The sequence below is a fragment of the Quercus lobata genome, chromosome 10, assembly GCF_001633185.2.
Source record: "Quercus lobata isolate SW786 chromosome 10, ValleyOak3.0 Primary Assembly, whole genome shotgun sequence".
Taxonomy (NCBI): domain Eukaryota; kingdom Viridiplantae; phylum Streptophyta; class Magnoliopsida; order Fagales; family Fagaceae; genus Quercus; species Quercus lobata.
The window spans coordinates 7,347,767-7,375,403 of record NC_044913.1 but is presented as its reverse complement, the minus strand read 5'-3'; the positions used below and the strand labels follow the sequence as shown (position 1 = coordinate 7,375,403).

Sequence of the window (27,637 nt, the reverse complement as noted above, 5' to 3'; positions counted from 1 at the left end):
TGACAATAAACGTGAAAGCTATTGAGTTGTTTAAGTGTAATAGTATTTCTTTATATATAAATTGCTCAGCTCAGAGTCTCTGAGAGACCTTTGAGTGTGAAGTCCAAAGCACAAATGGACCCTGTAGTAGTCTAGTTCTTGTTGCTCTGCACTAGTAGACCAAAATCTCCATTAAAGACCTCTCTCTCTGTCTTTGCATTTCACAAAAGATTGTAACTTTAGTGTGTACACAGAGAGAGCAATGGAAATCAACTCAGTTTCCAAGTTGTTCTTTTTATTTGGTTTAGCGTGGTTCATTGGTTTCTTCCAGCTGATTCAGTGTAGTGTGACATATGATAGGAAGGCCATTATCATAAATGGGCAAAGGAGAATTCTCTTCTCTGGCTCTATACATTACCCCAGAAGCACTCCTGAGGTACAATAATCATTTCCCATTTCTCTCTTTGTTTTGGTTTAGTAGTTTAATTGTTTTGTTGGGTTTGTGATTTTCTTGGAAATGAAATGAAATGAAATGAGGTGCTTGTAGATGTGGGAGGATCTGATACAGAAAGCAAAAGATGGAGGTTTAGATGTGGTTGAGACCTATATTTTTTGGAATGTTCATGAGCCTTCTGCTGGCAATGTACTTCACTTTTCTCTTCCTTGCACTTCCTACACTCTACTCCTTTTTAGTTTCTCTGATTCTGTGTTTAATTTTTTTCCCCTCCGATGGTTTCAGTACAATTTTGAAGGGAGATATGATTTGGTGAGATTCATTAAGACCATACAGAAAGCTGGGCTTTATGCTCATATCCGCATTGGACCTTATGTTTGTGCAGAGTGGAATTTTGGGTACCAACCAATTTTTTTCTCCTTAAGATCTAAATCAGACTCTCAGGCTTTACAAGTTCTAAAGGGTTTTTCACTTTCAGGGTTTTTCTTATTTTTTTTCAATTTTCTGTTTTCTGTGTTATGTTCAGAGGATTTCCTGTTTGGCTCAAGTATGTCCCAGGCATCAGTTTCAGAACAGACAATGAGCCTTTCAAGGTTTTATTTCTTAAGTTCCATGCTTTTATATTGCACGAGTAGTGAAAAGGAAAATCAATGAAGAATATAGAAACTCAGGTATTCTTCACTATTTAGTATGTTAGTTGTATTAAGCACATACTTATGGATGTTGCAGAGGGCAATGCAAAGGTTCACTGAAAAGATTGTTGGACTGATGAAGAGTGAAAATCTGTTTGAGTCTCAGGGTGGACCCATCATACTCTCTCAGGTACAAGTTTTAGGACTTTGGCTTTTCAATTTTAATGTGTGCTATCATCTTTTGCATCCGGGCTGCAAATTTTTATGCAACCCTGATTAGAGGCTTTGTTTTAAAAAATTAACCATATGTGAACTATGTGCAAGTTTTATGAATTGTTTGAAAGAAAGGTAGAAATATTTAATGCAGCTCTTATAGAAGTAAATTTGACTAGCAAAATTACAATAATAATTTCTGTAAATTATGTTTGTATAGATTGAGAATGAGTATGGGGTACAAAGTAAGCTATTTGGGGCTGCTGGCTACAATTATATGAGTTGGGCAGCAAAAATGGCTGTTGATTTGGGAACTGGGGTCCCCTGGGTGATGTGCAAGGAAGAAGATGCCCCAGATCCAGTGGTGAGTCCTGTTGACTATTTTTCTTGCAAATATAAATTTCTGTCCACTCTATTATGCAATTTGATTAGTAGTCCTAAGCGTTTTAATTAGTATTTATCTGCATTTTCTTCCCCCTCAGTTTCAAAGAGAAGGTGCCCCAAATTAGTCTTTTTTATTTTTTAAAGTCTAATTCTATCTTGTGAGAAAAGTTTTTTAGTTGCCTAAAAAATTCCTTTCCTTTCCTCTGCTGACAGATAAACACATGCAATGGTTTTTATTGTGATACATTCTCTCCCAACAAACCTTACAAACCCACAATATGGACAGAGGCTTGGAGTGGCTGGTATGTCAGAAATATATTGTTTATTTTGCATTCTAATCACAGATTTGCAAGTTTGTTGTAACGTGAAAGTACACCATTTCAATCTCTTTTTATGTATATTTTAAGGTTTACGGAGTTTGGTGGCCCAATCCACCAGCGACCTGTCGAGGATTTGGCATTCGCAGTTGCTCGATTCATACAGAAAGGAGGATCTTTTATTAACTACTACATGGTTGGCTTCGTTAGCAAATATTCTGAGGAGATGTGAAATTTGAATGTTGAATTCTACTATAATAAAATCGAGTATCTCTGTGTTGTTGTGTATGAAACAGTACCATGGAGGGACTAATTTTGGACGCACAGCTGGGGGCCCTTTCATCTCAACAAGCTATGACTACGATGCTCCATTAGATGAATATGGTGATAATAAGAAATCTTTTTTCTTTTATTTTTCCAATTAGTTCATATTGTTGAGCAATTCTGCTTGAATGACTGTTCCACCCAAAAGAAAAGAGAAAATTTAAGGATAGTAGTGGCAATGTCAACAGGACAATAGATGTAACATCCCTTTAGGGTGTTTAACTTGTTCAATGCTTAACTAGGGAGGATTCTTTTTATGCATTTGAATGCTTTTAGGTCTTCACCATTTTTCAGCCTGTGCCCAAATTCTACAAATTGAACTGAAAAGAATATGAGTCTACTTCTGAAATGCTTATGCATTCTTATATATATACATCCCCAGCATGCTGCATACTCTTGTTTGGAAATATAACTGCCGTACTGCAAAAACTTGATAGGTCTGATTAGGCAACCAAAGTATGGTCATCTAAAGGAGCTTCATAGAGCCATTAAGATGTCTGAGCGAGCTTTGGTTTCATCCGATCCTATTGTCACTTCATTAGGGAGCTTTCAACAGGTTTGGACGCCCATTCTCAAACTCTCCTGCTTCTGGCAACGCGGGATTTGTTATTGTTCACCGACTAAAGTAAATTGTGTCTTTTCCAGGCTCACGTATACTCATCAGAATCAGGAGATTGTGCAGCTTTTCTCTCCAACTATGACACAAAGTCAGCTGCAAGAGTGCTGTTCAATAACATGCACTATAATTTGCCTCCTTGGTCCATCAGCATCCTTCCTGATTGCAGAAATGTAGTCTTTAATACTGCAAAGGTATGAAACCTTATCTAAAGGATTTTTTTGGTATCTCAGTAGTATATGTAATTTGAGGTGAAATTATTTATATTGTTCTCTTCTCAGTTTATTTCATTCCAAAATTAAAATGGTGCAGAATTTTCTGTGGTATTGACTAGTTCTTATCCCTCCCCTTTAGGTTGGAGTTCAAACAACACAAATGGAAATGTTGCCAACAAATGCTGATATGCTCTCATGGGAAAGCTATGATGAAGACATTACTTCTCTGGATGACAGCTCAACAATCACTGCTCCTGGTCTCTTGGAACAGATAAATGTCACAAGGGACACTAGCGACTACCTGTGGTACATAACTAGGTGAGGATGATTATCTACGTGCCTTAGTCATGTTTTGTACATGGCTCTTGTGTGATTTTGTCTGAGTGCTTTGGAAAGATTTTCTCATGGAACGAAATTAGTGTTTTCCCACTTGTGGTGACTGTTTATTTTTCTTTTTCCATCCACTGGCACAGCATGCGCAGTAATTCATCTACACCTTATTTGACTCTATAATCTTATTCTCTCCCTAGGGGGGTTAAAAAAAAATAGAGATAACCACACTGGTAATGGAAAGAAATATTAGTGAATATAACAAACTTAGGAGTAGGTTTTAATTAGCTCAACTGATAAAGTTTTTGATGGTTGAATAAGAGATCTGAGGTTCAATTCCCGCCTCCACCAAAAACTGATAGGTGTCTTAGTCTGAAAATAAAGAGCTATCATCAAAAGCGAATACCATAAGTTGAAACTCAATTAAAAAAAAAAAAAAACTCTAGGAAAAAAATGTTTTAATTTGAGCTACCTTGGTTCCCATGATACAACCTTTCCTATCTGGATGACTTAAGACTTTATATTGTTGGACTTCGCTACATATGTGCCTAATTCTTTCATTGACACAATTCAATAGATGATCTAGAAAGATCATACAATTACACGCTATTACAATCTTCTTTTCAATATGCCTACAGTGTTGAAATTGGCCAATCTGAATCCTTCCTGCGTGGAGGTGAACTCCCAACTCTCATTGTTCAATCAACAGGCCATGCTGTGCATGTCTTTATTAATGGACAGCTTTCAGGTACATGTTTTGTTTACTTTCTCATGGATTTCCTTTTTATTTATTAGCAATGAGAAACTTAACATATAATATTATGTTATGTTAGGCTCTGCATTTGGGACAAGGGAGAATAGGAGATTCACTTATATTGGCAAGGTCAATCTGCAGGCTGGAACAAACAGAATTGCGCTACTGAGCGTTGCTGTTGGTTTGCCGGTTAGTTCCCTTTCCATGTCTATTGTGTTTCTGTAATTCTACCCTGGTAATTTTGGAACCTAGTAGACGAAGAAACAGAAGGTTTGTCTTGTACTCCAGTCCTAATGGGAGACAGCTAAACCTAAGATAACTTGCCATCATACTTCTCTATTTTGGGGGAACTCAGCAAAATCAAGACCAGATGTGAAAAAGGCTAAGAACCCATCATAGACTTGGCCAATCTTAAAGTAAAAATTAATTAATCCTTAGATGCTTTATTGTTCAAATCATGCGATATACCTGATAGATTTGGTGCTTCTTAGTGTTTACTGGCTCCTAGTCTAGACAGCTATGTGGTTCAAGCATCCTACAAATCCTGGATCCTGAAATCTGACCATGTTGCACAGACCTTTAGCCGTTGCTAGCAAGGTTATTTCTTCTATTTAAACAAGGACTTAACTTTTGTGTTTCTTGTTGAAGAATGTGGGTGGCCACTTTGAGACCTGGAACACAGGAATCCTTGGACCAGTTGCACTGCATGGACTTGACCAGGGAAAGTGGGACTTGTCCTGGCAGAAATGGACCTACCAGGTAGGCATATGTTAAATACCAATTTTGTTTAAGTTCGTGTTGATTCAAATGAATTTTGCCTCACAGCTTCCTTCTTAAACAGGTAGGTCTAAAAGGAGAAGCCATGAACCTTGTTTCTACAAATGGTTTTTCATCTGTTGAATGGATTCGGGGATCATTAGCCGCACAGAAGCAACAGCCATTGACCTGGCATAAGGTATTAACATAGCAAATGCAATGCAATGATATAGTGGAAGACAACCTGATGGTATTGAATATTGAAAATATTCTCTTATAAATTGGCAGGCATATTTCGATGCACCTGAAGGAGATGAACCCCTGGCCTTGGACATGGAGGGTATGGGGAAAGGTCAAATATGGATTAATGGGCAGAGCATTGGGAGATACTGGACTGCATATGCTAGTGGTAACTGCAACGGGTGCAATTATGCTGGAGGGTATCGACCTCCAAAGTGTCAGCTTGGTTGTGGCCAACCCACCCAGAAATGGTAACTTCTTAGGAAATTTATGATAAATTTTGTAACACTGGACGATGATATATAGTATTGAATGCCTAACTGAGGCAAAAATTTCTTCATTAACCCCAACAATATTCCCCCATCAGGTACCATGTGCCTAGGTCTTGGTTGAAGCCAACACAAAATCTTTTGGTGATCTTTGAGGAACTTGGGGGAGATCCCTCAGGGATTTCTCTCGTGAAGAGATCGGTAACCAGTGTTTGTGCTGATGTCTCTGAGTACCACCCAACCATTAAGAACTGGCACATTGAAAGCTATGGAAAATCAGAAGAGCTCCACAGGCCTAAGGTTCACCTGCGATGTAGTCAGGGGCAGACCATATCTTCCATTAAATTTGCCAGCTTTGGAACTCCTTTAGGAACTTGTGGGACTTACCAGCAAGGAACATGCCATGCCTCTACCTCATACGATATCTTAGAGAAGGTACAAAACTTGATTACCAACATATTAGAATCTAGAATGCATGCTTATTTTGATCATGTTTTAATCTTTTATATTCACTTTCCACAGAAGTGTATAGGGAAGCAGAGATGTGCGGTCACCATATCCAACAGCAACTTTGGGAAAGATCCATGTCCAAATGTGTTGAAGAGGTTATCAGTGGAAGCTATTTGTGCTTCTAACCCAACTACAAATTGGGGCGGTTAATTAGGTAAAAAGAAGACTACTAGTGCTCATAAAAGGAGCTATCTTGTGACTTTTAACTATATACTACCAGCAAGAGAAGCAATCAAGGAAAGAAGAATAAAAGAAGTATAGGAAAAAGTTTTCTAGTTTGTTAGGTTGAGTGCATAGTTTTTGTCAGATGGTTAGTACCTCTGGCCAAAGAAGTGTTTGCAGCCGTAAGGCAATTGGTTCTTAATTTAAGTTGGGTAATGGACTAATGTAATATAGTGATTGTTAGGTAGATCAGTTTGTGAATTCCCGGGGTCCTATAATTTGGGGCCTTAGGTGAATTTCGAGCCCCAGTCCCCGACCTTTTAACCGGAAATGGGCACTGGGAAAAGAGGTGATTTCTGTTAGTGTGATTTATTTATATTTATGTTTGTATCACTGGGGAAAAATCCAACCCAGTTTGAGTTAGGTTCATGTTGGGAGCGGATCCTACTATGACCATTGTTTTATGTGCAGTTACTCAATTTGAAGTCCATTTCATTTTACTTCCAAGTGGCATCGTTTTTTGTCTTTGCCTTGTTAATTTTTTTAGTAATGGCTACAATTACAAAATTTTTCAAGTTGCTGATGTGGTTAATTCTTACTGTTTCTCATTTGGGTTCACTAGTAATATCACTTTTCCATTTACCAATCACCGTATTAGCATTTCGTAAAAAATGTTGTAAAATTGTTTGTAGCGTAATTATGTTTTGGAGCATGAATCCAATGGGGGGTTTCTTTTCTTTTTTTGGGACCCCCTAGAGACTTAAATACTTGACTTCATCTAGACGGTCTAATCCAGGTGATACAAAATTGCAAATTCTTGGATTCTAACAAACAAACCTTATTATAGGCCGATCTGCATTGATGTACGGTTTCCCAAATGTTGATGGCTAGAAAGGGAACACATAACCAAGGAGGTATATGAGGCCGAAAGATGTCTCGGAATTACTTTGTTTTGGATGTTATAGAATGTATGTTTAATGGCTTGCAAGGGATAACCCCCACGAATGGAGGAGCTCCAAGGAGAGAGAGAGAGAGTTTGTGGGATATAAGTAGAGATAACAATTAACCACCGATGTAATGGTTTCAGTGGAAATTTGGAATTGACCACCATTGTTATAAGATAATAGAAATCTAATTTCCAACTGATATTGGCGGTAGAGCTTGTCAGCTTTGTCCTAGTTTAGATTCTCCAATTAAAAGTTTTCCCCTCGCTTTATAATCAAGGGGAGAAAAAAATATAGGAAACCTCAATTGGTTTCACAGTTGTGTCCCAAAAATCAGCCTCATACGCCAGTGAATTATCCACATCTAAATTCTCTCTCTGGTTGTCTTAAAACAAAATTTTCCTACCTATTTTCTAGTACATTTTAAGCTGTTCAAACATGTAAAAAGTCAGCCAGAGGGACGAATGTATCAAACTTAAGAGAAAAAGTAGAAAATGGGAAGTATACATATAAGTTAAAATTAGTTTGAAAAAAAAATGACTTTCATGCACATTCTGACATAACAAATTGATGTAAACTAAACATGCTCAAGTATTTAGTGTGATGGTGTGCCACTTTTATAAACCCAACATCATAAGATACATACTACCATCTTCATATGCATCCAAGTATTCCCATTCTTCAAGCAAGAAAACTCAGCAAAACCATAAAATGAGCTTCAAGTATGTCATGCAATTAAAATATTCGCACCAGACCAACACACTTTCAGTTCCAGTCTACACGATATATAACATAGATCAAGATTAAATAGCATACGGAAAGGTCTAAGAAACACTTTTAGAAGTAGTGAACATCATCACCATGAGGATTAAGCAGTGGCAGTGGCCAAGTGCTTTGCAATAGTCTGCTGCAGTTCATCTTTCTTTGCTCCCACCACCTTGTCCACAATCTTTCCCTCTTTCAGGAACATGAATGTTGGCATTGCCTCCACGGCCCAATCTTGAGCAACTGACTGCAAACACGACATTTTTTTTTAATGAGAAAGACAAATATAAGTTGAACAAACAATGTTTCTAAAACTAATTCTAAATTTGTAAAATGCTATCTTTTTTAGCAGAGAGAAATTTTATAATCTGACTTTATTTTACCTTCAGCTCATCCACATCCACTTTAAGAAATGTGACATTTGGCAATTTCTTAGCCAGCTCTGCCAGGAATGGTGCAATGAAGCGACATGGTCCACACCAGGAAGCAGTGAAATCCACAACTATCTGCATCAATTATAGAGCTGAGTGCATGCTAAGAATGAAAAAACCTGTTAAAGTAAGGGGAAACACATGGTCCATACAATGAAATGGTGACATTGACAACCATCGGCATCAAATAATAATAGCTGTGAAACTAAACATAACAAACATGCAAGGGAACCTTTACCTGCCGGTCCAAACTCACCAGTTAATTAATCATTAAAACATGACTAAATCGTTTCAAACATTGGACGATTTTTATTTATTTAGTTATTTACTTTTAATATTACTACTAGTAGTACCACCACCACTACATCCTCCAGTCTCTGACCCACTCTTGCTAACACAAACCATCCAGTTATTAACCTAATAAGTTCAACATTTATGGTCTCTCTCTCTCTCTCTCTCTCAACGTATTTTCTTAAAATTTGCATTACTTCGTTCCCGAATCAATAGTTTACCACTGTAACAAGTGGCATGTCAAGTCAGACTTCATAGAAAAATTAGACAATAAAACGACAATTTGAACAAAACCAGTACATCTAAGGGTTGATATTCAACATATAAATTTTTAGATTTGATTGGAGGACACAGGTTTAACAAGCCTAATTCCCTATTACAGACTGATCTAGCCAACTCTAAAACTCTACAAAAAGAATCTACTACCTAATTCTTATCTCACTCACAAGTCACAACATGCCTCCACCACAACTTTTTTGTGTATCCTCCATTCTATGTGTTAAGCAGAGCCCCGTCATTAATTTCCCAATACAATGATCAAAATAGCCACATCAATCAAATCCCAATATCAATTTTATTCCAAAACCAAAGCTTTGTTTGTTTTACTGGAGATGGATCAGCAAATAAAAAAAGCTAAAACATAATATATATTTCAAATTTTCAAGTATAAATATTTTTCCAAAAATCGTCCAAAAACGTCCTCTTTGCCTCTCAGATAATATGGGGAAAAATGGAACAAAAAAGCTTAAAATTAAAGTAGTTGTTCACCATTTTCTTGCATTCCCATCATATTTTCTTAGAACCAACCAAACAGAATGAGAGACTTCATAAATTTTGCAACTATCACAAAAAATGTTGACAGTGACAAATATCCTGAGATATATTGACATAAAAGAGACTTGGCAAGAAAAAACTGAACCAAACAAATTTATCAAGGGGTAAAAAAAGAATGTAAAAGCTAAAGTCCAAAAACTTTATCCAATCAGTGTCCGCCATAATTCACAAAGGCATCAAGATCAATCTTAAAGAAACCACAATTCACAAACACACGTAAGGTGCGTCCAAAAAGTCCCATCAGAAAGTGCTTTAAGAAGCTGTTAAGATTAAAGCTAAAATTTAGAACTTTTAGAGAAATCTCTACCATTCGCTGCACTTACTTTATATATCCATAATTTTAAAGCACTTCACTTTTATTTGCAAAATGCTCAAAAATACTCAAAACGCTTAATAGCTTTTCAGTTATAGCTCTATGTTAATATAATAATGCCAAACCCATGGACGAGTTAGGTGTTGACTGTTGAGGTCCCCAACAGTTTTGAAAAACGTGTTATTCCGTATACAACTATATATAAAAATTTAAATTTTGTGCTCCAAAACAAGGCAAAAATATTTGGTTTCGTCGCTAAAATTTGCATCATCTAATATTAAAAAGTTCTATTTTTCTTCCATAAAAAAGTATTAAAAAAAAGTTCTTTGTTCGTTCTTGTACTAAAAAACTTCAGACTTTCTACTCTTAAAATTTAAAAATATCTTCTTCTTTTTTCATTCCTAAATTTTTTTTTTAAATATTTTTTATTTTTTATTTTCCTATTTTCATCCCTACACTATTGAAAAAATTTCTTTAAAAACAATTTGTTACATTTTCAAAAATTTAGGGACAAAAAACGAAATAAATTCAAATTTTTAGCCATAAAGGTTTGTGTGTGTATATGTCTAATTTAGATTCATATTTTAGTATAAAATTTTCACTAAAAAAAAATTGTACTAAAAGTTAAGCCTTTAACCAAAATAAAAATTATTATTTTTTGATAGGTAGGTAGGTTTTTTATTTTTTTGATAGGTATTATACTTTGATACTACCGTCTCACCCTAAACAAAGATTTCTGACTCCACCATGCTATAAACACCATAAATCCATATATAATCTAAATAAATGGACCCACCAACACCAAGTTACCAACACAAATGCCATCAGCAATAATCCAGATTAAGCTGATCAAATCAGACAAGAACAAACCAAACCAAACCAGACCCATTAATCAGAATCCAAAATAAACGCAACCCCAATCACCCAAAACACCAAACAACAATCATATCCAGAACATATATAAACCAAAAAAAATATATAAAATTAATTATAAATTGAAAAAAAAAAAAAAAAAAAGGTGACAAACACAAACCAGTTTCTTGTTTTCATTGCCCTTCTGGAGCTGCTCGTTCCAGGCCTCGACGGTGTGGCAACCGATCACTTGTCCCTCCTCTGCTGCCATTTCTCTCTTTTTCTCAAAGATTTTCTCGGAAAACAAACAGATAAACACACTAAAAGAAATGCGTATACCTTGTTTGGGTGTCTTTTCTTGCTTCCTATAAATAAGCAAACTAAATTAAGTGATCCTTAGAAATATGGAATGGACCTCAGTTTTGTAATAAATTTACGATGTTGCCATTGAGGATGGGGAACCACGCCATAGATTCTCATGCAAGCGAGTGAGCGACGTAAAGGACGAAGTCCAGCTGGCTGTTAAGCTTTTATTGTGGGTAGGATGTGTATAAAAGGAAGGTGCTCAAGCTGCTTATGGTATATCCTCGTAATTTTAGCCACCCAATTCGTCCAATTTCTTCACGCTCATTGATGCCTACTTGGGCCACAATTTTTTGGTCTCAAAAACCCTTTAGACATGGAAAAAAAGTATAAATAAATAAGAACATTCTAGACATATCATTAATGTTCATTTTGTTTTCATAGGAAATTTTATGTAAAAAATTGAAAATAATTTTTCATATTTTCTTTTATATATATATATATATATATATAAAGTTGAAGGAAAGTTAGGATAGGTTTGGTAACTGTTTTTCTTCTTATTTTTTGTTTCTAAAAACAATTTTCTATTTTGAAGACTAAAAAAATTTGTTTGGCACCTCAAAATGGACAGAAAGCAAAAATTGTTCTCAAAACTCAATTTATGAAGGAAACTGAAAACATGCAAAAGAATGTTTTCAGTTTTTAATTTTCAAAAGTCAATGAAAAAAAACCATTTAATTAAATGAATCTATCATATTTAATGAGTTAGTATTAGAGTTCAAATCTTAATAATAACATATTTTAGTATTTTCTAGTTTTTTTATTCAAAAAACTATTTTTTTTTTTTTTAATTTCAACTAACCAAACGTGTTTTTGGTTTCAAAAATACAAGAAAATTATTTTTTCTTTATATTCCCAAAAACAAGTTTAATAAAAATAGAAAACAAAAACTGTTACCAAACATAACCTTATTTTTTTATTTTCTCTTATTTAGTTTGGCATGAGATGAAGTTATTTTCTGCTAAAATTTTTTGGAAAATAACTTTATCAAAGAAAACAAATCTATCTCATATAAAACTAAATAAAAGAAATTAAAAGATAATTTTTCAACTTATTTTAAGGTCGATATCAAATATAGTGGTTTTTTTTTTTTTAGAAAATACTTTTTGAAAAATAATTTATTTTCAAAAAAATATTAATGTTAAAATAAACAGAGTTTATGTCAAATATATTTCTTCCTTTTTTTTTTTAGGAAACGTGTGAAATATACTTTTTTTTTTCTCAAATATACTTAATTCAAAGAATGAACAAGGTAGGTATTAAAAAAAAAAAGGAAAAGTGTGTGCCATAAAAAGTGAGCAAGGTATGAAATTTTCACAATATTCTCTGAAACTTTCTTCCCTTTATTGGGTCCAAGTAAATATCCACTGCAGTAATTATAAAGGAAGTAAAAAAAAAAAAAAAATTGATATATCCATGCTTTGAATGCTATGAATAGAAGTTAATTTAATGGTAATAATCAAGAATTTTATTCTTATGTAATGTAGCTTTTTTTTTTTTTTTTTGGGAGAATACTTTCTCTCCTCTCCCCATGTGTGTATTAAAAATATTTATGTAATATAGCTAAGACTCTTGAGTAAATACCAAATTTAGCAATTTAGGTTTTTCTTTTTTCTTTTTTTTTTAGAATACTAAGTATTTAACATGCATACAGAGAAAGGAAGAGAAGGTCTTAAAGTATTTAGTAGGTTTGTGACAAAGTTTAATAGTTTTAACTCATAATGTATGCATGATAATAATGGTAATTGTTTAGATGATGTGGTAGAGATTGAACATACATTAATGTACATAGATGATATATATATATTGTAAGGACACGATTTTAGTGACGAACCTAAACAGTATTGGGTTCGTACGTAAAAGGCCCAGACAATATGATTTGTAGAGCGTGGGCGTAAAGAACTAGGTTAACTGTGGTATCTACCTCCAAGATTTACCCTCAAACCCGTTTAAGGTTTTAGAGTTGGTATAACGAACGTCTTTCTTTAGTGACTAGTAAAACTCTCTCCCTTTCCCTTCTTCTTTCTTCTCTCTCGTTCTCCCCGTTTCTTTTTCTTCTCCTTTCTCTTTTTTGGCGATCCCCCTCCTTTTTTCATGTTCTTCTTTTAGTTTATATATCTCCCTTGGCGCTCCATCCTCGCCGCACACGTGTAGGTTGGGTTCGGAGGATTTCTTTCTGTCCCATCTGGCACCTCCTGGAACTTCCTCTAGGCAGCTGTAAGGCTGCTTCCCCACTGTTCAGGTATCACTTCCACATTAATGCGGCTAGAGAGTTGGTTGAGAGGTCATTAATGCGGAGGTAGCTGTAGCCTCAGATATTTGTTTGCCTTATCTCTTTCATCTTTAGTCGGCTACTCTATCCTTTGAGATGACTGAATTCTGAGATTTGATCGTAACGAGACCACGTCCTGATCGTCCTCGGGCGCGATCGTCTTCGGACGCGTTCTGCCGAGGACGATGGTGTCCTCGGACGGGTATATGGCCTCCGATGGGCCACTGGCCCAACAATCCTGAACTCATTCCGAATCCTAGGGGCCTATTAATCGAATGATCCCCACAATAGCCCCTCAAAATCCTACTTTTCGACTCTTCAGGAGAAGAGGTGGATTTTGACGTCATAAGCCTGCACCTGTGCGCGTTTTGGGGCATGCCCCTGACGCTTCAGCACCCCGGTTTTGGTAGCATTAAATTCTGACAACTCCCTTGTCTCCCACGTTCGACGGTGAGATCCAAATCTAACGGTAGGGGGCTTCTCTTGTTTTGTGAGCGGGAATTTTACCGCTCACAACCTTCATATGACTATAAAGGCGCTCCCAAATCTAACCTGCACCTTGTCCTTAATAGTTACGTGGTTCCAGAGTTTATACATTGAACCTGCCTTCTTCCAGTCTTCACTGTTCTCCTGGCGACTTCAAATAATCATACGTTGTCCGAGGTCCTTCCTTTGAACCTGTAAGTTCCCTTGAAGCTTTTGCCATTGTTTTTTCTACACCAAAAAGTTTTTTCTTTACTTAGTCTCTTTAGAAAAATGGGGAAACAGAGGAATCCCTTTCGGTGTCTCGTCGACTCCGAGGAGGGTATTAGAAACTTCCGCTTGAAGTACAATATCCCACCAACGGTAGGGATGAGGTATGCAGCCCAAGGGGAGTGGGTTGACGCCAGGCAAACTGGGGAAGTGGTTATCCCCATGATCGCCTTTATTGAAGGAGGGATGACCATCCCCATGGGTAGTATCACTAGGGGTTACCTTAATTTTTTTAGGCTATCCCCCACCCAATGTGCTCCCAATATATTTAGGGTTCTGGGAAGTATAGATGCTCTGAATCAGAGAATGGGTTTAAATTTATCCCATCACGACGTGAATTGGGTGTACAGCCTCCACCGCCTAGCTGACCAGGACTACTATCTCAAGTCGAGATTTCCTGAAGTAAGGTTAATTCAGTGCCTCCCTACTTCAAATAAGCACCTAAAAGAAGATTTCCTCATTTTATCTGGGGAATGGCATGATGGTCTATCTTGCCCGACAGTGGAGGGAACACCAGGTGGGTGCGGAGTTATAGACCTATGCTACTTAGCTCATGATCAAATTTTAATTACCTTTATCACTTTTCGCGTCTTACAACTTTTAACTTTAAAAATCAACGGTTTTGCAGACAGACGCTACACGAAGCCCAATCTCAGATTGGTCAATAAAGCGAGCCTGGACAGATTATTAAGAGCTGAAATATACGTGAACGAGGCTGATGGTCAGCTACGAGCAGCGCATTTAATTATTGGATATACCCCCCTTTCTTTTGGCTTTCAGGCGCCGAAGTGCGTGATTAGGGCACGCGATCCTCGGCTTCGCCGTATCAGTGTTGCCTACGAAGGGTTCATCGTTCCAGAGGGTGTTCCACTTCCCGAACACACAACTCTCACAGAGCCCATTTTTGTGGCCAGCGTCTCAGCGGGGCCTTCTTCACCCTCACCTTCCCTCAAGAAAAAGGAGACCAATAGGAGAAGGAAAAGGGGAAAAAGCAAGGAAACCGTTGTATCAGTATCTGCATCCACGGACGATTTTGAGATTTTCGATCAGCCCTTAAGCCCCGAGGAAAGCTCTGACGAGATGGGGGTACAAAGGAAACCCCAGAAAAGTTTGATGGAGCTGATAGGAGGTCAACAGGGAAAGTCTGCACCTGCCCAAACAGTATCATCCCAGGTTTTACTTCTTCCAGCCAGGTCTCCTCCTCCAGTCCCTCGCCACCCTCCTCGATCCTCTCCGCAACCAGCACTGCCCAGTACTGCCGAGCAAGAGAAGCGTAGAGAACAGAAGGGTAAGGGGGTAGCAGCTGCGAGCTAATCCCGTCCCACTCAAGAGGAGGATGTCCAGCGAGCTGCAAAGTAGCAGAAAACCAGGCACCCCTCTACGCGGGGCCAAGAGAAATCCGATTCCCCACATCCCGATTCACAAGCGTGGTTGCCAGTTCCTATGCTCGGTGGGGAGCCCCTGCGAGACGATGCCTCTGTAAGGGACTATAACGGCGGCATTGGGTGTCATGTGGCCTCGGCCATAGAGGAGACCCTATTGCTCCCAAAGGATATGGCTGAGCTAAAGAATGTGAGGAAGAATCAACTCATCCTTGACAATAAACGATATTTGGGCATGGTGAGAAGCTGTCTTTTCTACTGTTTTATTCTGTGACTGTTACTTACTAATGCGCACTTTTTATCAACTATAACACTAACTCACCCCCCCCTCCCCTTTTATTTTTTTACAGATCATCCAAAATACCTTCAAGCTAGATGAGATGCTCAATGCTTGTTCCAACCAGCTAGATGGTGAAAGGAAAAGAAGGGTAACGACTGTACAAACCTTGTCCAAATCTGAACAGGATCTAGCCGTCGCAAGGAAAAAGCTACAGGCCGAGGAAGAAGCTCGCAAGAGTGCCGAATCGACCTCAGAAGGCTACCAGAAGCAGGCCGAGGAACAAGCCAAGCTTCTGCGCGAGGCGAATGCCGAGCTAAAGAAGACTCAGGAGCAAGTTCTTGTTCTTAAAAAGGATCTAGAGGAGACTCAGAAATTAAGGGAGAAAGCCGAAAAGCTTAAAGAACAAGCTGAGAATGAAAAAATCGAGTCTGAGAAGGCAATGGACGAAGCCGAGCAGAGGGGCTACGAGATTGGGATAGCTGAAACTGAGAAGGCGTTAAGAGCCGAAGTTCCGGAGGTTTGCCGCATCTTTTGTGCGAGAACCTGGAGCGAGGCTCTTAACCGTGCTGGGGTTGAAGCCTCATCTGAACTACGTAAGCCAGAGAACGTGTATTACCCCGAGGCGATACGCTCCTCAGCTCCTCAACCACACCAGGCTGATACTCCAGCCCCGGCTATTAACCCTAGCGAGGAAGTTTTACCTCGCAATTCCCCTCCAGGAGCTTCTCCAAACAAATCCACCACTGCTTCGAAGCCAAATACGGTCTCCTAGAGTTTTCAACAAGAATTGGACTCCACAGTTCAATCAACTGGGGGCATTATCAATTAAAAGTAAAAAGATAGAAACTATTTTGTAATTTTAACTTAGACATTTAATAGAGGACTTTCTCGCTTACTTTCTTATCATTCTGGTGGTTCTAAGTTATCTTTACACTCACTTACTTTGTCGTCGTAATTTTGGATGAGTTCATTTGAGACGCCTCTTTCATTGTATGCCAATCTTGCATTCGAAGCTCTTTCTTTCTGACTCCTTGACGAATGTTCATAGGGCATTACTTTCACCAAGTTTATGATTTAGAAAACTCATCACCACTCTTTTTGTCGTTTAATAATTCAATACCCAACTTAGCAGGTAAGATTCTACCGAATTAGTGGTCTAAAGATTTGATATAACATAGTTTCTGTTTAACACCTCCGTATGAATGATAGGATGTTAATTTCCACTAAGTTTGCGATCCGAGGACCTGGCATAACTTAGTTTCTGTTTAACAACTCAGTATGAATGATAGGATGTTAATTTTCACTAAGTTTGCGATCCGACGACCTGGCATAACTTAGTTTCTGTTTAACACCTCCGTATGAATGATAGGATGTTAATTTTCACTAAGTTTGCGATCCGAGGACCTGGCATAACTTAGTTTCTGTTTAACAACTCAGTATGATAGGATGTTAATTTCTACTAAGTTTGCGATCCGAGGACCTGGCATAACTTAGTTTCTGTTTAACAACTCAGTGTGAATGATAGGATGTTAATTTTCACTAAGTTTGCGATCCGAGGACCTGGCATAACTTAGTTTCTGTTTAACAATTCAGTATGAATGATAGGATGTTAATTTCCACTGAGTTTGCGATCCGAGGACCCGGCATAACCCAGTTTCTGTTTAACAATTCATTATGATAGGATGTTAATTTCCACTAAGTTTGCGATTCGAGGACCCGGCATAACCCAGTTTCTGTTTAACACTTCAGTATGATAGGATGTTAATTTCCACTAAGTTTGCGATCCGAGGACCCGGCATAACCCAGTTTCTGTTTAACAATTCAGTATGATAGGATGTTAATTTTCACTAAGTTTGCGATCCGAGGACCTGGCATAACCCAGTTTCTGTTTAACAATTCAGTATGATATGACAGGATGCGAGATTCATAGGATGCATATTTGACGTAAGTTAAAAGAGAATATTTGAATTAAAGCTTCTTTACTAATAATAATACCTTTTGAGATTGTTTACATTCCAAGGATGGAGTACAGGTTTTTCATCTAAGTCCTCTAGATAGTAAGCCCCTATTCCAGCTACAGAAGTAATTCGATACGGTCCCTCCCAATTGGGTCCCAGTTTTCCCCAACTTGGATTCTTAGTGGCCCCCAGGACCTTTCTCAGCACCAGATCGCCTATGGCTAACGGCCTCGTCCTCACATTGCTATCGTAGCATTGCTTGAGTTTGTGCTGGTAGTAAGCTAGCCGAACCATCGCGCTCTCCCTTCGTTCTTCAATCAGGTCCAAACTTTTTTCCAACATCGCATCGTTATTACTCGAAGAGAATGCACTGGTCTTTAACGTCGGGATCCAGTTTCCAGCGGAATAACGGCCTCGGCCCCATAGGTCATAGAGAAAGGAGTTTCTCCCGTCGAACGCCGGGGTGTTGTCCGATACGTCCAAAGCACATGTGGTAGTTCCTCCACCCATCTTCCTTTCGCGTCGTCTAGTCTCTTTTTAAGCCCATAGACAATGACTTTGTTAACAGCTTCAGCCTGCCCATTGCCTTGCGGATAAGCTGGAGTGGAATATCTGTTTCTTATTCCCAGTTCTAAACAGTATTTCCTAAAGGCATTGCTATCGAACTGGAGTCCGTTGTCCGAAACAAGAGCTCGTGGGATTCCAAATCGCGTCACAATGTTCTTCCAGACAAACCTCTTCACATCTACGTCCCGGATGTTCGCCAAGGGCTCAGCTTCAACCCATTTAGTAAAGTAGTCTGTGCCGACCAGCAGGTATTTCTTGTTTCCTATAGCTTTAGGAAAAGGGCCGACAATGTCCAGCCCCCATTGTGCAAAAGGCCAAGGGCTTGAGAGAGGGTTAAGGACTCCTCCGGGTTGGTGGATATTCGGAGCATATCTTTGACATTGATCGCACTTCCTAACGTACTCCTGTGCTTCTTTCTGCATATTCGGCCACCAATAACCTTGCGTTAGTGCTCGGCATGACAGGGATCTCCCTCCTGTGTGGCTTCCACAAATACCCTCATGCAACTCTTCCAGGATTAATTCCGCTGTCTCAGGAGGCACGCAGAGCAAGTATGGCCCAGAGAAGGACCGTCTATATAGCTTTTTATCCTCGGATAACCAGTACCGAGGTGCTCTCCTTCGTATTTTCTCAGCTTCCACCTTATCTTCGGGCAATACGTCACTGTCGAGAAATTTTAATATAGGGTCAATCCAGCATGGCGTCAAACTAGCTTGGCGAACTTGGCAAACCTCCTTTTCTGGTGAAGTGGGAGTACACAAGTCTTCCACGATTATTACCCGAGGGAAATTTCATACTGAGGAGGTGGCAAGGGTCGCTAAGGAGTCTGCATGGGTATTTTCACCTCGTGGAATATGTAATACGTCAAAAGATTCGAATTCTGTTCGCATATGCCTAACCCGGCTTAAATACCCTTGCATCCTTGGGTCTCTGGCCTCTAACTCTCCGGTCACCTGGCCAACGACCAGCTTCGAGTCCGAGAACAGTTTCACCGCCTTTCCACCCATTTTATGGACCATGCTCATTCCCATTATCAGAGCTTCGTACTCTGATTCATTGTTAGTAGCTGAGAACCCTAGTCTGAGCGACTTCTCGATGATGACTTCTTCGGGGGATATCAGAACCAATCCCAGTCCAGCTCCCCGTTGGTTTGCGGCCCCATCCACGTATACCTTCCATACCGGCCCTCCTGGCGCGGATATTACGCCAACCGATCTTTCATCCGTGTGATCTTGATTCCTACTAACTTCCTCAGGGCACTCAGCAAATTCAGCTACCAGATCGGCGAGAACTTGACCCTTCACAGAGGTACGGGGCATATATTTGATGTCAAAAGCACCAAGAATCGTTCCCCATTTGGCGATTCTGCCGGTATAGTCAGCACTTCTAAGTATGGATTTGAGAGGCAATTGGGTCAAGACAACTACCGTATGAGCTTGAAAATAGTGCGGAAGTTTGCGTGTTGCATGGACGACTGCCAGTATGGCCTTCTCTAACGACAGATATCTCACCTCGGCTTCATGGAGGGATTTACTTACATAGTAAACTGGCCTCTGGACGCCACTGTCTTCCCGCATCAAGACGAAACTGACTGCGTGAGGAGCTACCGCCAGATAGGCATACAACACCTCATCCACTTCAGGGCTAGACATAATCGGCGGTTTGGATAAATAGTCTTTTAACTGCTGGAACGCCTCAGCACACTCCTCGGTCCATTCGAATCCCTGCCACTTATGTAACAGGCGGAAAAAAGGACGACACCTTTCAGCCGACCTGGAGATGAACCGGTTCAACGCAGCAGTCATCCCCGTTAACCTCTGGACTTCCTTTGGATTTCGAGGCGCTTGCAAATCGTTAATGGCCCTAATCTGATCTGGATTCACCTCAATTCCCCTATGGGTCACCATGTACCCCAAGAATTTCCCGGAACCTACACCAAAGGAACACTTCGAAGCATTCAGGCGCAACTTATGCTCTCTTAATATCCCGAAGACGCTAGTGAGGTCCTCCACATGTTCAGTCACTACCTTACTTTTCACCACCATGTCATCAATATAAATTTCAATACTTCTGCCCAGCTGTGGCTCAAACATTTTCGTCATCATGCGTTGGTAGGTAGACCCAGCGTTTTTGAGACCGAAGGGCATCACCTTGTAATGGTAGTTCCCAATCGGGGTCATGAAAGCGGTTTTTTCCTGATCATCAACGGCCAGCGGTATTTGGTGATATCCTTGAAAGGCATCCAAGAAACTCATCCTAGGGTGGCCCACGGTTGCATCCACCAACTGGTCAATCTTGGGCATAGGAAATGGGTCTTTGGGACAGGCCTTATTAAGATCGGTGAAGTCAACGCACACTCGCCACTTCCTTGTTTTCTTCTTTACTACCACCGTATTGGCCAGCCATTGGGGATAAAAGACTTCTTTAATAGCCCCAGCCTGTTTCAGCTTGGCGACTTCACTTCTAACTGCCTCGGCATGCTCTTTTGATGGTCGTCGAGGGATTTGTCTCCTAGGGGGAATGGCAGGGTTCACGTTGAGCCGAAGGCAAATGAAACTTGGGTCTACTCCTGGGGCTTCGTACGGGTCCCATGCAAAGACGTCCACATTGGCCCGGAGGAACTTCAGCAAACTCACTTTCTCTGGCAGAGGCAGCTTTGCCCCTACCCGGAAGAATTTTTCTGGATCATCAGCGACAATCACCTTTTCCAGATCTTCACACTTTACCCCATTGGTTGGTACGTCTAAACCTGATGCTGGGATCTTTAATTGCTATGATTCATTATCGGTTGTAGCCGAGGTTTCTGCCTCAGGCCGATGCCGTATAGCTGCTACTTGGCATTGCCGAGCGGCCGCTTGGTTCCCTACTATCTCCAGCACTTGGTCTCCGGACGGGTACTTCACCTTCTGATGCAGGGTGGATGAAACCGCTTTAAGTGTGTGAAGCCAGGGTCTGCCTAGAATAGCCGTATACGGAGAAAAAACATCTACGACAATAAAATCCACCTCCACCACCTCTGTGCCTGACTGCACGGGCAGCCTGATTAGCCCCATGGGAATGACTAACCTTCCCTCAAAACTGACCAGAGGGGAGTTATAGATTGTCAAGTCCTGCTGCTTCAAACCTAGCCCCTTGTACAAATCCGGATACATCACATCGGCTGCGCTTCCCTGATCAACCATCACCCTTCGGACATCGTACCCACTAATCCTCAGTGTTACCACCAAGGCATCCTCATGGGGTTGTATGGTTCCCTCCAAATCTTCGTCTGAAAAACCCAAAACCAAGGGCACACGCTTCTTGGCTCTCTTCCATGCTTAAGAACGATCCTCGGCCGGGGATCGGGACACCGACAACACTCTGGTGGGGCAAGATCCAGTCCTCCCTGGGGCCGCAAAGATGACGTTGATTGTACCCCGAGGGAGCCTTGATGAAGCATCCCCACACACCTCGGAACCTGCTTGGCTCGGCCTTCCGCTGGAGTGATGCAAGAGCTGCCTTAATTTTCCTTCCCGGACCAACTGCTCCAAATGGTCCCATAAATTCCTGCAGTTGTCTGTCGTGTGTCCATGGTCCTGATGGTAATGGCAATACAAACTCGGGTTGCGTTTTGTAGGCTCTCCTGCCATCCTGTTAGGCCATTTGAAAAATGGCTCGTCCTTTATCTTCTCCAAAACCTGCAGAACAGGCTCCCGAAATACCGCATTAACGACCTGGGCATCTGCCGAGGCCGACTGGCCAAAAAAGTCCCTCCTTGGTCGGTTGTTATTATAACGATCCGACCTGAAATCCCTCCTCTCCTGAGGGATCATCTTGGCCTTTCCTTTCCCCTGAAGCTGATCCTCCTCTATCCTTTTGTACTTCTCTATTCTGTCCATCAGTTGGCGCACACTGGTAACAGGTTTACCCGTCAAGGATTTCCTCAAGTCGTGATCAGCCGGGAGGCCGGCTTTGAAAGTAGTTATGGCCACAGCGTCATTCTTCCCTCCTATTTCGTTAAACATCTCCCAGTACCTATCCGAATAGCTCTTGAGAGTCTCGCCCTCTCGCATAGACAAGGTCAGTAATGACCCCAGCGGCAAAGGGGTCCTGCTGCATGTAATAAAACGAGCACCAAAAGTCTGGGTCAGTGCTTTGAAAGATCCAACAGAGTTGGCCCTTAAGCCATTGAACCACCTCATCGCTGTTGGACCCAAACTCGACGGAAAAATCTTGCACATCAGCGCATCATCCCTGGAATGAATAGCCATCTTCTGGCTGTAATAGCTTACATGTTCCACCGGATCCGAATGGCTATCATAAAGAGAGAACGTAGGTTGATTGAACTGCCGAGGATGGGTAGCATCATCTATGCCTCTCGTGAAGGGTGACCTGGAAATTTGACTCAAGGCTTTGTTCATGGCATCGTTTCCCAAGCCCCTGCTAGTTGGACTTTTACGCCTACGCCTATGGCGACGCTCCTCCTCATAGGAGAAAGTCTCGCTCTGTGGAGTTCTCGACCTCCGCCTGTAGCTAGTTCCATCCGACTCCCCGGATGATAGTTCAGAGCGAGGTGGGGAACGTTCCCGTCGTGCATGGCGTAACTCTCTCTTCAAATCCGCAATCTCACGTTGCAGATCCCCACCATGCTTCGCGTGGGAAACGTGACTCTTCCCGTGTGTATGGCTCCTCGTGGTATGAGTGGTATGTATGCTCCCCTCCCGGATTAACCTCCGTTCGGGACTCCTTCGAGGACCACCATGCTGAGAGCCCCTTGATTCCGCCTGGTGCAAGTTAACATCATCCTGTTGCAGCCCCGATGCGGGAGGAGGTAGTTCTACTCCTTCCATCGGAAACGTTATATCAGAGGTTGTACAAGCTAACACAAGCTCTTCCCACAGACGGCGCCAATTGTAAGGACACGATTTTTGTGACGAACCTAAACAGTATTGGGTTCGTACGTAAAAGGCCCAGACAATATGATTTGTAGAGCGTGGGCGTAAAGAACTAGGTTAACTGTGGTATCTACCTCCAAGATTTACCCTCAAGCCCGTTTAAGGTTTTAGAGTTGGTATAACGAACGTCTTTCTTTAGTGACTAGTAAAACTCTCTCCCTTTCCCTTCTTACTTTCTTCTCTCTCGTTCTCCCCGTTTCTTTTTCTTCTCCTTTCTCTTTTTCCCGATCCCCCCTTTTTCATGTTCTTCTTTTAGTTTATATATCTCCCTTGGCGCTCCATCCTCGCCGCACACGTGTAGGTTGGGTTCGGAGGATTTCTTTCTGTCCCATCTGGCACCTCCTGGAACTTCCTCTAGGCAGCTGTAAGGCTGCTTCCCCACTGTTCAGGTATCACCTCCACATTAATGCGGCCAGAGAGTTGGTTGAGAGGTCATTAATGCGGAGGTAGCTGTAGCCTCAGATATTTGTTTGCCTTATCTCTTTCATCTTTAGTCGGCTACTCTATCCTTTGAGATGACTGAATTCTGAGATTTGATCGCAACGAGACCACGTCCTGATCGTCCTCGGACGCGTTCTGCCGAGGACGATGGTGTCCTCGGACGGGTATATGGCCTCCGATGGGCCACTGGCCCAACAATCCTGAACTCATTCCGAATCCTAGGGGCCTATTAATCGAATGATCCCCACAATTACTATTTATTATTTAGTGTCCTGTGCACTGTTTATGAGACTCACAAATCTCTTTTTTTCAGTAAAATTTTCATTAAAAATTGGTCCCACAATACTATTCACATATTTAAAAATTATTTTGCTACAATATTTTCAGTTTTCAGTTTTTAGCAATAAGCGGTATCCAAACAGACCCTTAGTCAAAACACTAATAAAATTTTAGTGTAGATAAGATTTGAATTCTAAATCTCTTATTCAATAATAAGATAATTTACTAGTTCTTATTAAAAAAAAAAAAGATACTTTATCAATTGAGTTAATTAAAATCCACAAAAATGTTATTATTACATAATATAATTAAATCTTTTAATTTTAATAAAAAATATACCAACAAAATGTGTAATTTTTCACAAATCTAATGTGCAAGAGAGTTAATTGTCAAATCAAAAGTCAAGAGAATTAATTGTTGAGATCAAAAGTCTAGAAATGACAATTATGATTCAAAGGTTATATTTGTAAACTTATTTTTTATTTTAATAATTTACCATTTTATTTAATGTGGTTACAACTTAGCTTTTTAAATGGACGGGAGATCCCAACTTAGCACTTTTGTTTTCTTTCCTTCTTCCTTTATTTTTTCTGAAAAAAAAATTATTTTAATTTTCATATTTTAGAGTTATTGTCAATTTGGTCATTATATTTTGGTAACAGTTAATTTAATTTCTATTTAAGTTGAAAATTATATTGATCAAATTGATTACTACCAAAATGTTTGAACCAAACTTACAATAATCAAAAATGCTATTTTTCACATTCTTTTTATTATTTTATTTTTAAAGAGTAAGTACTGGCTGTTTGTGTTAGGCCGAATTTTAATGGGCCAGAGATCCCATGTTAGCACTTTTTCTTTTCTATTCTAGTTTTCATTTTCATTGTAAGTTCAGCTTCAAATTGCACTGAACGCAAATTGATTAACCAACAAATGTTTTGATCATGTATTTGTTGTTGCCAAGTCATGGCAAAACAGGATCTTAGTTCAGTTGCCGTTTTTATCTTTTTTCACATAATGAAATTCGAAACCGGCCATGTGATCTAATTGCCTTAATTCTAACTCCTTTGTGAAGTTGATAAATTACAATGATGAGAGGGGTAGGCCAGTTTGTCACTCAAACAATTCATAGAGGATCCCATATCTTGAAACACATCCTGTACTCTTGAAGCAAAGTAGTGATAACAACCATAATTATAGTCCTATGTCGTTGGATTTGATCTTTTTAGTACTTAAAACTTAAAAAACATCTTTGATTTGGTTGTTTAATAAGAAAGAAGAAACAATTGCAAATTTGTGACCTTTATATTTAGTCTTGTAATATTGCTCTTTGCTGTTTGTTTACTAGAGTAAAGGTCAGGGAATAAAATGGAAAGAAAAAAAGAACAGTTTTCAAAATTTAAAGGAATAAATGGAATGGAAAGGAGCCTGAGAGAATTTTTAAACAATAGCTTATTCATTTCCTTCTCAAGCCTATTTTTTAATCCTTCCACAATGGGAAGGAATCAAATATATGTTAATGAAGTTTTATTTGAAACCCCTAATAATACCTTTTTTTTTATATAGAAATTATTATTTTATAAATGTTTATATCTTATTTTTATTAAAGAAATGACATAATGGTAATTATGGGAGGTGGAATTTTGGAGACATAATGGAATCGCAGTGAGGACTTCGACCTCGACAAAGCTGTGATGGAACTTTTGACTAAACCAATCTCCTCTTAATTGAAATAATCACCGGCTAAAGAAGAAGAGACCTTAGATAAACCAAGACCAATCGAAGGAGAGTGTCCAAGGAGGTTTCGATAGTTAAGTAAAAAAACTACAATGCATAAATTTTGCCAACTGATTGTTTGTCATGTCACAAGTTAGCTTAAGGAACGTGTGTCAGGATAACAATTCAATAGATTTACTAACCGGTTGTTTGTTGTGTCAAATTAGCTTAAGGAATGTTGCTTAGTAGCATTAAATGCAATGGTGGGTTGTTAGAAAAAAAATGTCAATGTGAAGAAAGTCAGTAGACACTTCTTCTGTGAATTACTGTATTACTTGCTTAACCTAAGCAAAGATTGACCAACCTATGTCATCGGCTTGAGAATATGTCACTCAACCTTCATGGCTGACCAAGAAGCGGATTATTGCAGACAACCGGTGTAAAGCTTGCAAGACGGAACCGGAAACTGAAATCCATGCACTATGGAATTGTGGTGTGGCGCAGGACATTTGGGCTGGTTGTTCAGCTAGATTGCAGAAGTGCCATGTGGGTCCGGAGGATATGCTACAACTATGGGAGGAACTGATGGTTAAGCTCACCTTTGATGAGCTCGAACTATTTCTAGTGCAGGCTTGGTTAATATGGAATCAAAGGAATGCATTGATCCACGGGAAACAGTTGCAGGAACCTGGTATTCTTAATAGAAGAGCTGAAGATTATTTGGCAGAATTTCGACATGCTCATTCCCGCTTAGTCACAACGCCCCCAAGCTCGAACCTGATTAGCTGGAGGCCACCACCTCCGAACCGGTTCAAACTAAACTTCGATGCGGCGATATTCAAGGAGGAAGACGCTTCAGGTGTTGGAGCCATTATTCGGAATGAACGAGGTGAAGTTATGGCTGCATTTTCAGGCAAGGGACCACCGGCAGCTTGCAGCGAGGAAGCTGAAATCCTTGCTTGTAGACGTGCAGTGGAGTTCGCGTTGGAGTGTGGCTTTAGGGAGATGGTGGTTGAAGGAGACAACCAATCGGTCATGTCTGCGTTGGAGAGGAAGAGGTGTCTGTCCTCATGGGTTGGCCATATTCTGCAGGATGTGCTTTGTCTGCTTAATGATTTTCGTTGGTCACAGGTACAATTTGCTAAAAGGAGTGCTAACACAGTTGCCCACTTATTAGCTAGGCATGCAAAAGGTCGGTCACATGATGTAATCTGGTTGGAGGAATCCCCTCCACCTGTTTTGCAAGTTTTGTACCTTGACTCTATTTCTATTTAATGAATTATGAGAATGGTTTTCTCTTTTAAAAAAAAAAAAAAAAAAAAAAAAAAACCTTCATGGCTGACCTAAGAAGATGTCACTTGACCTAGATGGACAACCTAAGAAGGTGTCAATCGACCTATTGTCGACCTGAGAAAATGTTGGCTGAGCTTTGTAACTAACTTGGTACACCTTCTTTAGTCTTATCATGACCACCCCCACCCCACTCCACCCCACCCCACCCCACCCCCACAAATAATGTGATTATAAAAAGATTTAATTATATTTTATTATATTCCACTCTCAAACAATGTTACTTTCTACTCTATTCCTTTTCTATTCCTTTTTATTTTCAAACGTCAAAATTAGAGAAAGATGAATATTTTATTATTATTCATTCCTTTCAAATATTTGCTTTTCCTTATAAATATTTTAGTGGAATAACTTTTAACATTCCTTAAGAGATTTCAGTTGAACTATCCAACACTAAGGGCCACAAAAGATGCAACTTCATCTATCTATCACACATAAATTACCACAACTAAAGTAATAGAGTAATACAAACATGAGTTCTTCATTGCTGTCTGAACAGAAAGACAATTGTAGGACCGAAAAAGGGAAAAAAATAGCTATCAGCATAAATATTGCTTGTTGGATACTGTTGGGGAGATAAACACCTTGGGGAGCTTCCTTGAGTAATTAATATAACATATAGAGACACACTTTAACCCAAAAGGCCTAAGCCTAATGGGTATGTGCTCAATTATATTATATTAACCACTCATTCTTCTCATCTTTATTCAATGTGGGACTTCACTCACACGTGTAACCCAACAGGATACTTGGTTCC

The 27,637-nt window shown here is 39.8% G+C and overlaps 3 protein-coding genes across 4 annotated transcripts; 2 read left to right on the top strand and 1 right to left on the bottom strand.

Annotated features, from left to right (window-relative positions):
• The first annotated feature begins 53 nt into the window (after positions 1-53).
• LOC115962442 (beta-galactosidase 3-like) lies at positions 54-6,730 on the top strand. Of its 2 annotated transcripts, XM_031081279.1 has the most exons (19): positions 56-415; positions 527-622; positions 719-831; positions 960-1,026; positions 1,163-1,255; positions 1,499-1,642; positions 1,876-1,964; positions 2,070-2,175; positions 2,276-2,363; positions 2,741-2,859; positions 2,949-3,113; positions 3,274-3,452; positions 4,103-4,212; positions 4,298-4,407; positions 4,867-4,977; positions 5,060-5,173; positions 5,263-5,465; positions 5,582-5,918; positions 6,006-6,730. In XM_031081279.1, the coding sequence occupies exons 1-19, from the start codon at positions 242-244 to the stop codon at positions 6,141-6,143; spliced, it is 2,556 nt and encodes an 851-aa protein (XP_030937139.1). In that variant the 5' UTR covers positions 56-241; the 3' UTR covers positions 6,144-6,730. The 2 variants fall into 2 exon arrangements, with proteins under 2 accessions (XP_030937138.1, XP_030937139.1); XM_031081278.1 differs by having other exon boundaries at positions 54-415; positions 527-831; positions 6,006-6,662.
• Positions 6,731-7,672: 942 nt separating this feature from the next.
• LOC115962443 (thioredoxin H-type-like) lies at positions 7,673-11,059 on the bottom strand. Its single transcript, XM_031081280.1, has 3 exons — positions 10,767-11,059; positions 8,248-8,370; positions 7,673-8,111 (listed from the first exon to the last, which is right to left on the bottom strand). Exons 1-3 carry the CDS (start codon positions 10,854-10,856, stop codon positions 7,968-7,970), a joined length of 357 nt encoding a protein of 118 aa, XP_030937140.1. The 5' UTR covers positions 10,857-11,059; the 3' UTR covers positions 7,673-7,967.
• A 3,994-nt stretch (positions 11,060-15,053) lies between these two features.
• Positions 15,054-26,805, top strand: LOC115964280. The gene is made up of 2 exons (XM_031083622.1): positions 15,054-15,261; positions 25,961-26,805. The coding sequence occupies exons 1-2, from the start codon at positions 15,054-15,056 to the stop codon at positions 26,803-26,805; spliced, it is 1,053 nt and encodes a 350-aa protein (XP_030939482.1).
• Positions 26,806-27,637: the final 832 nt, after the last annotated feature.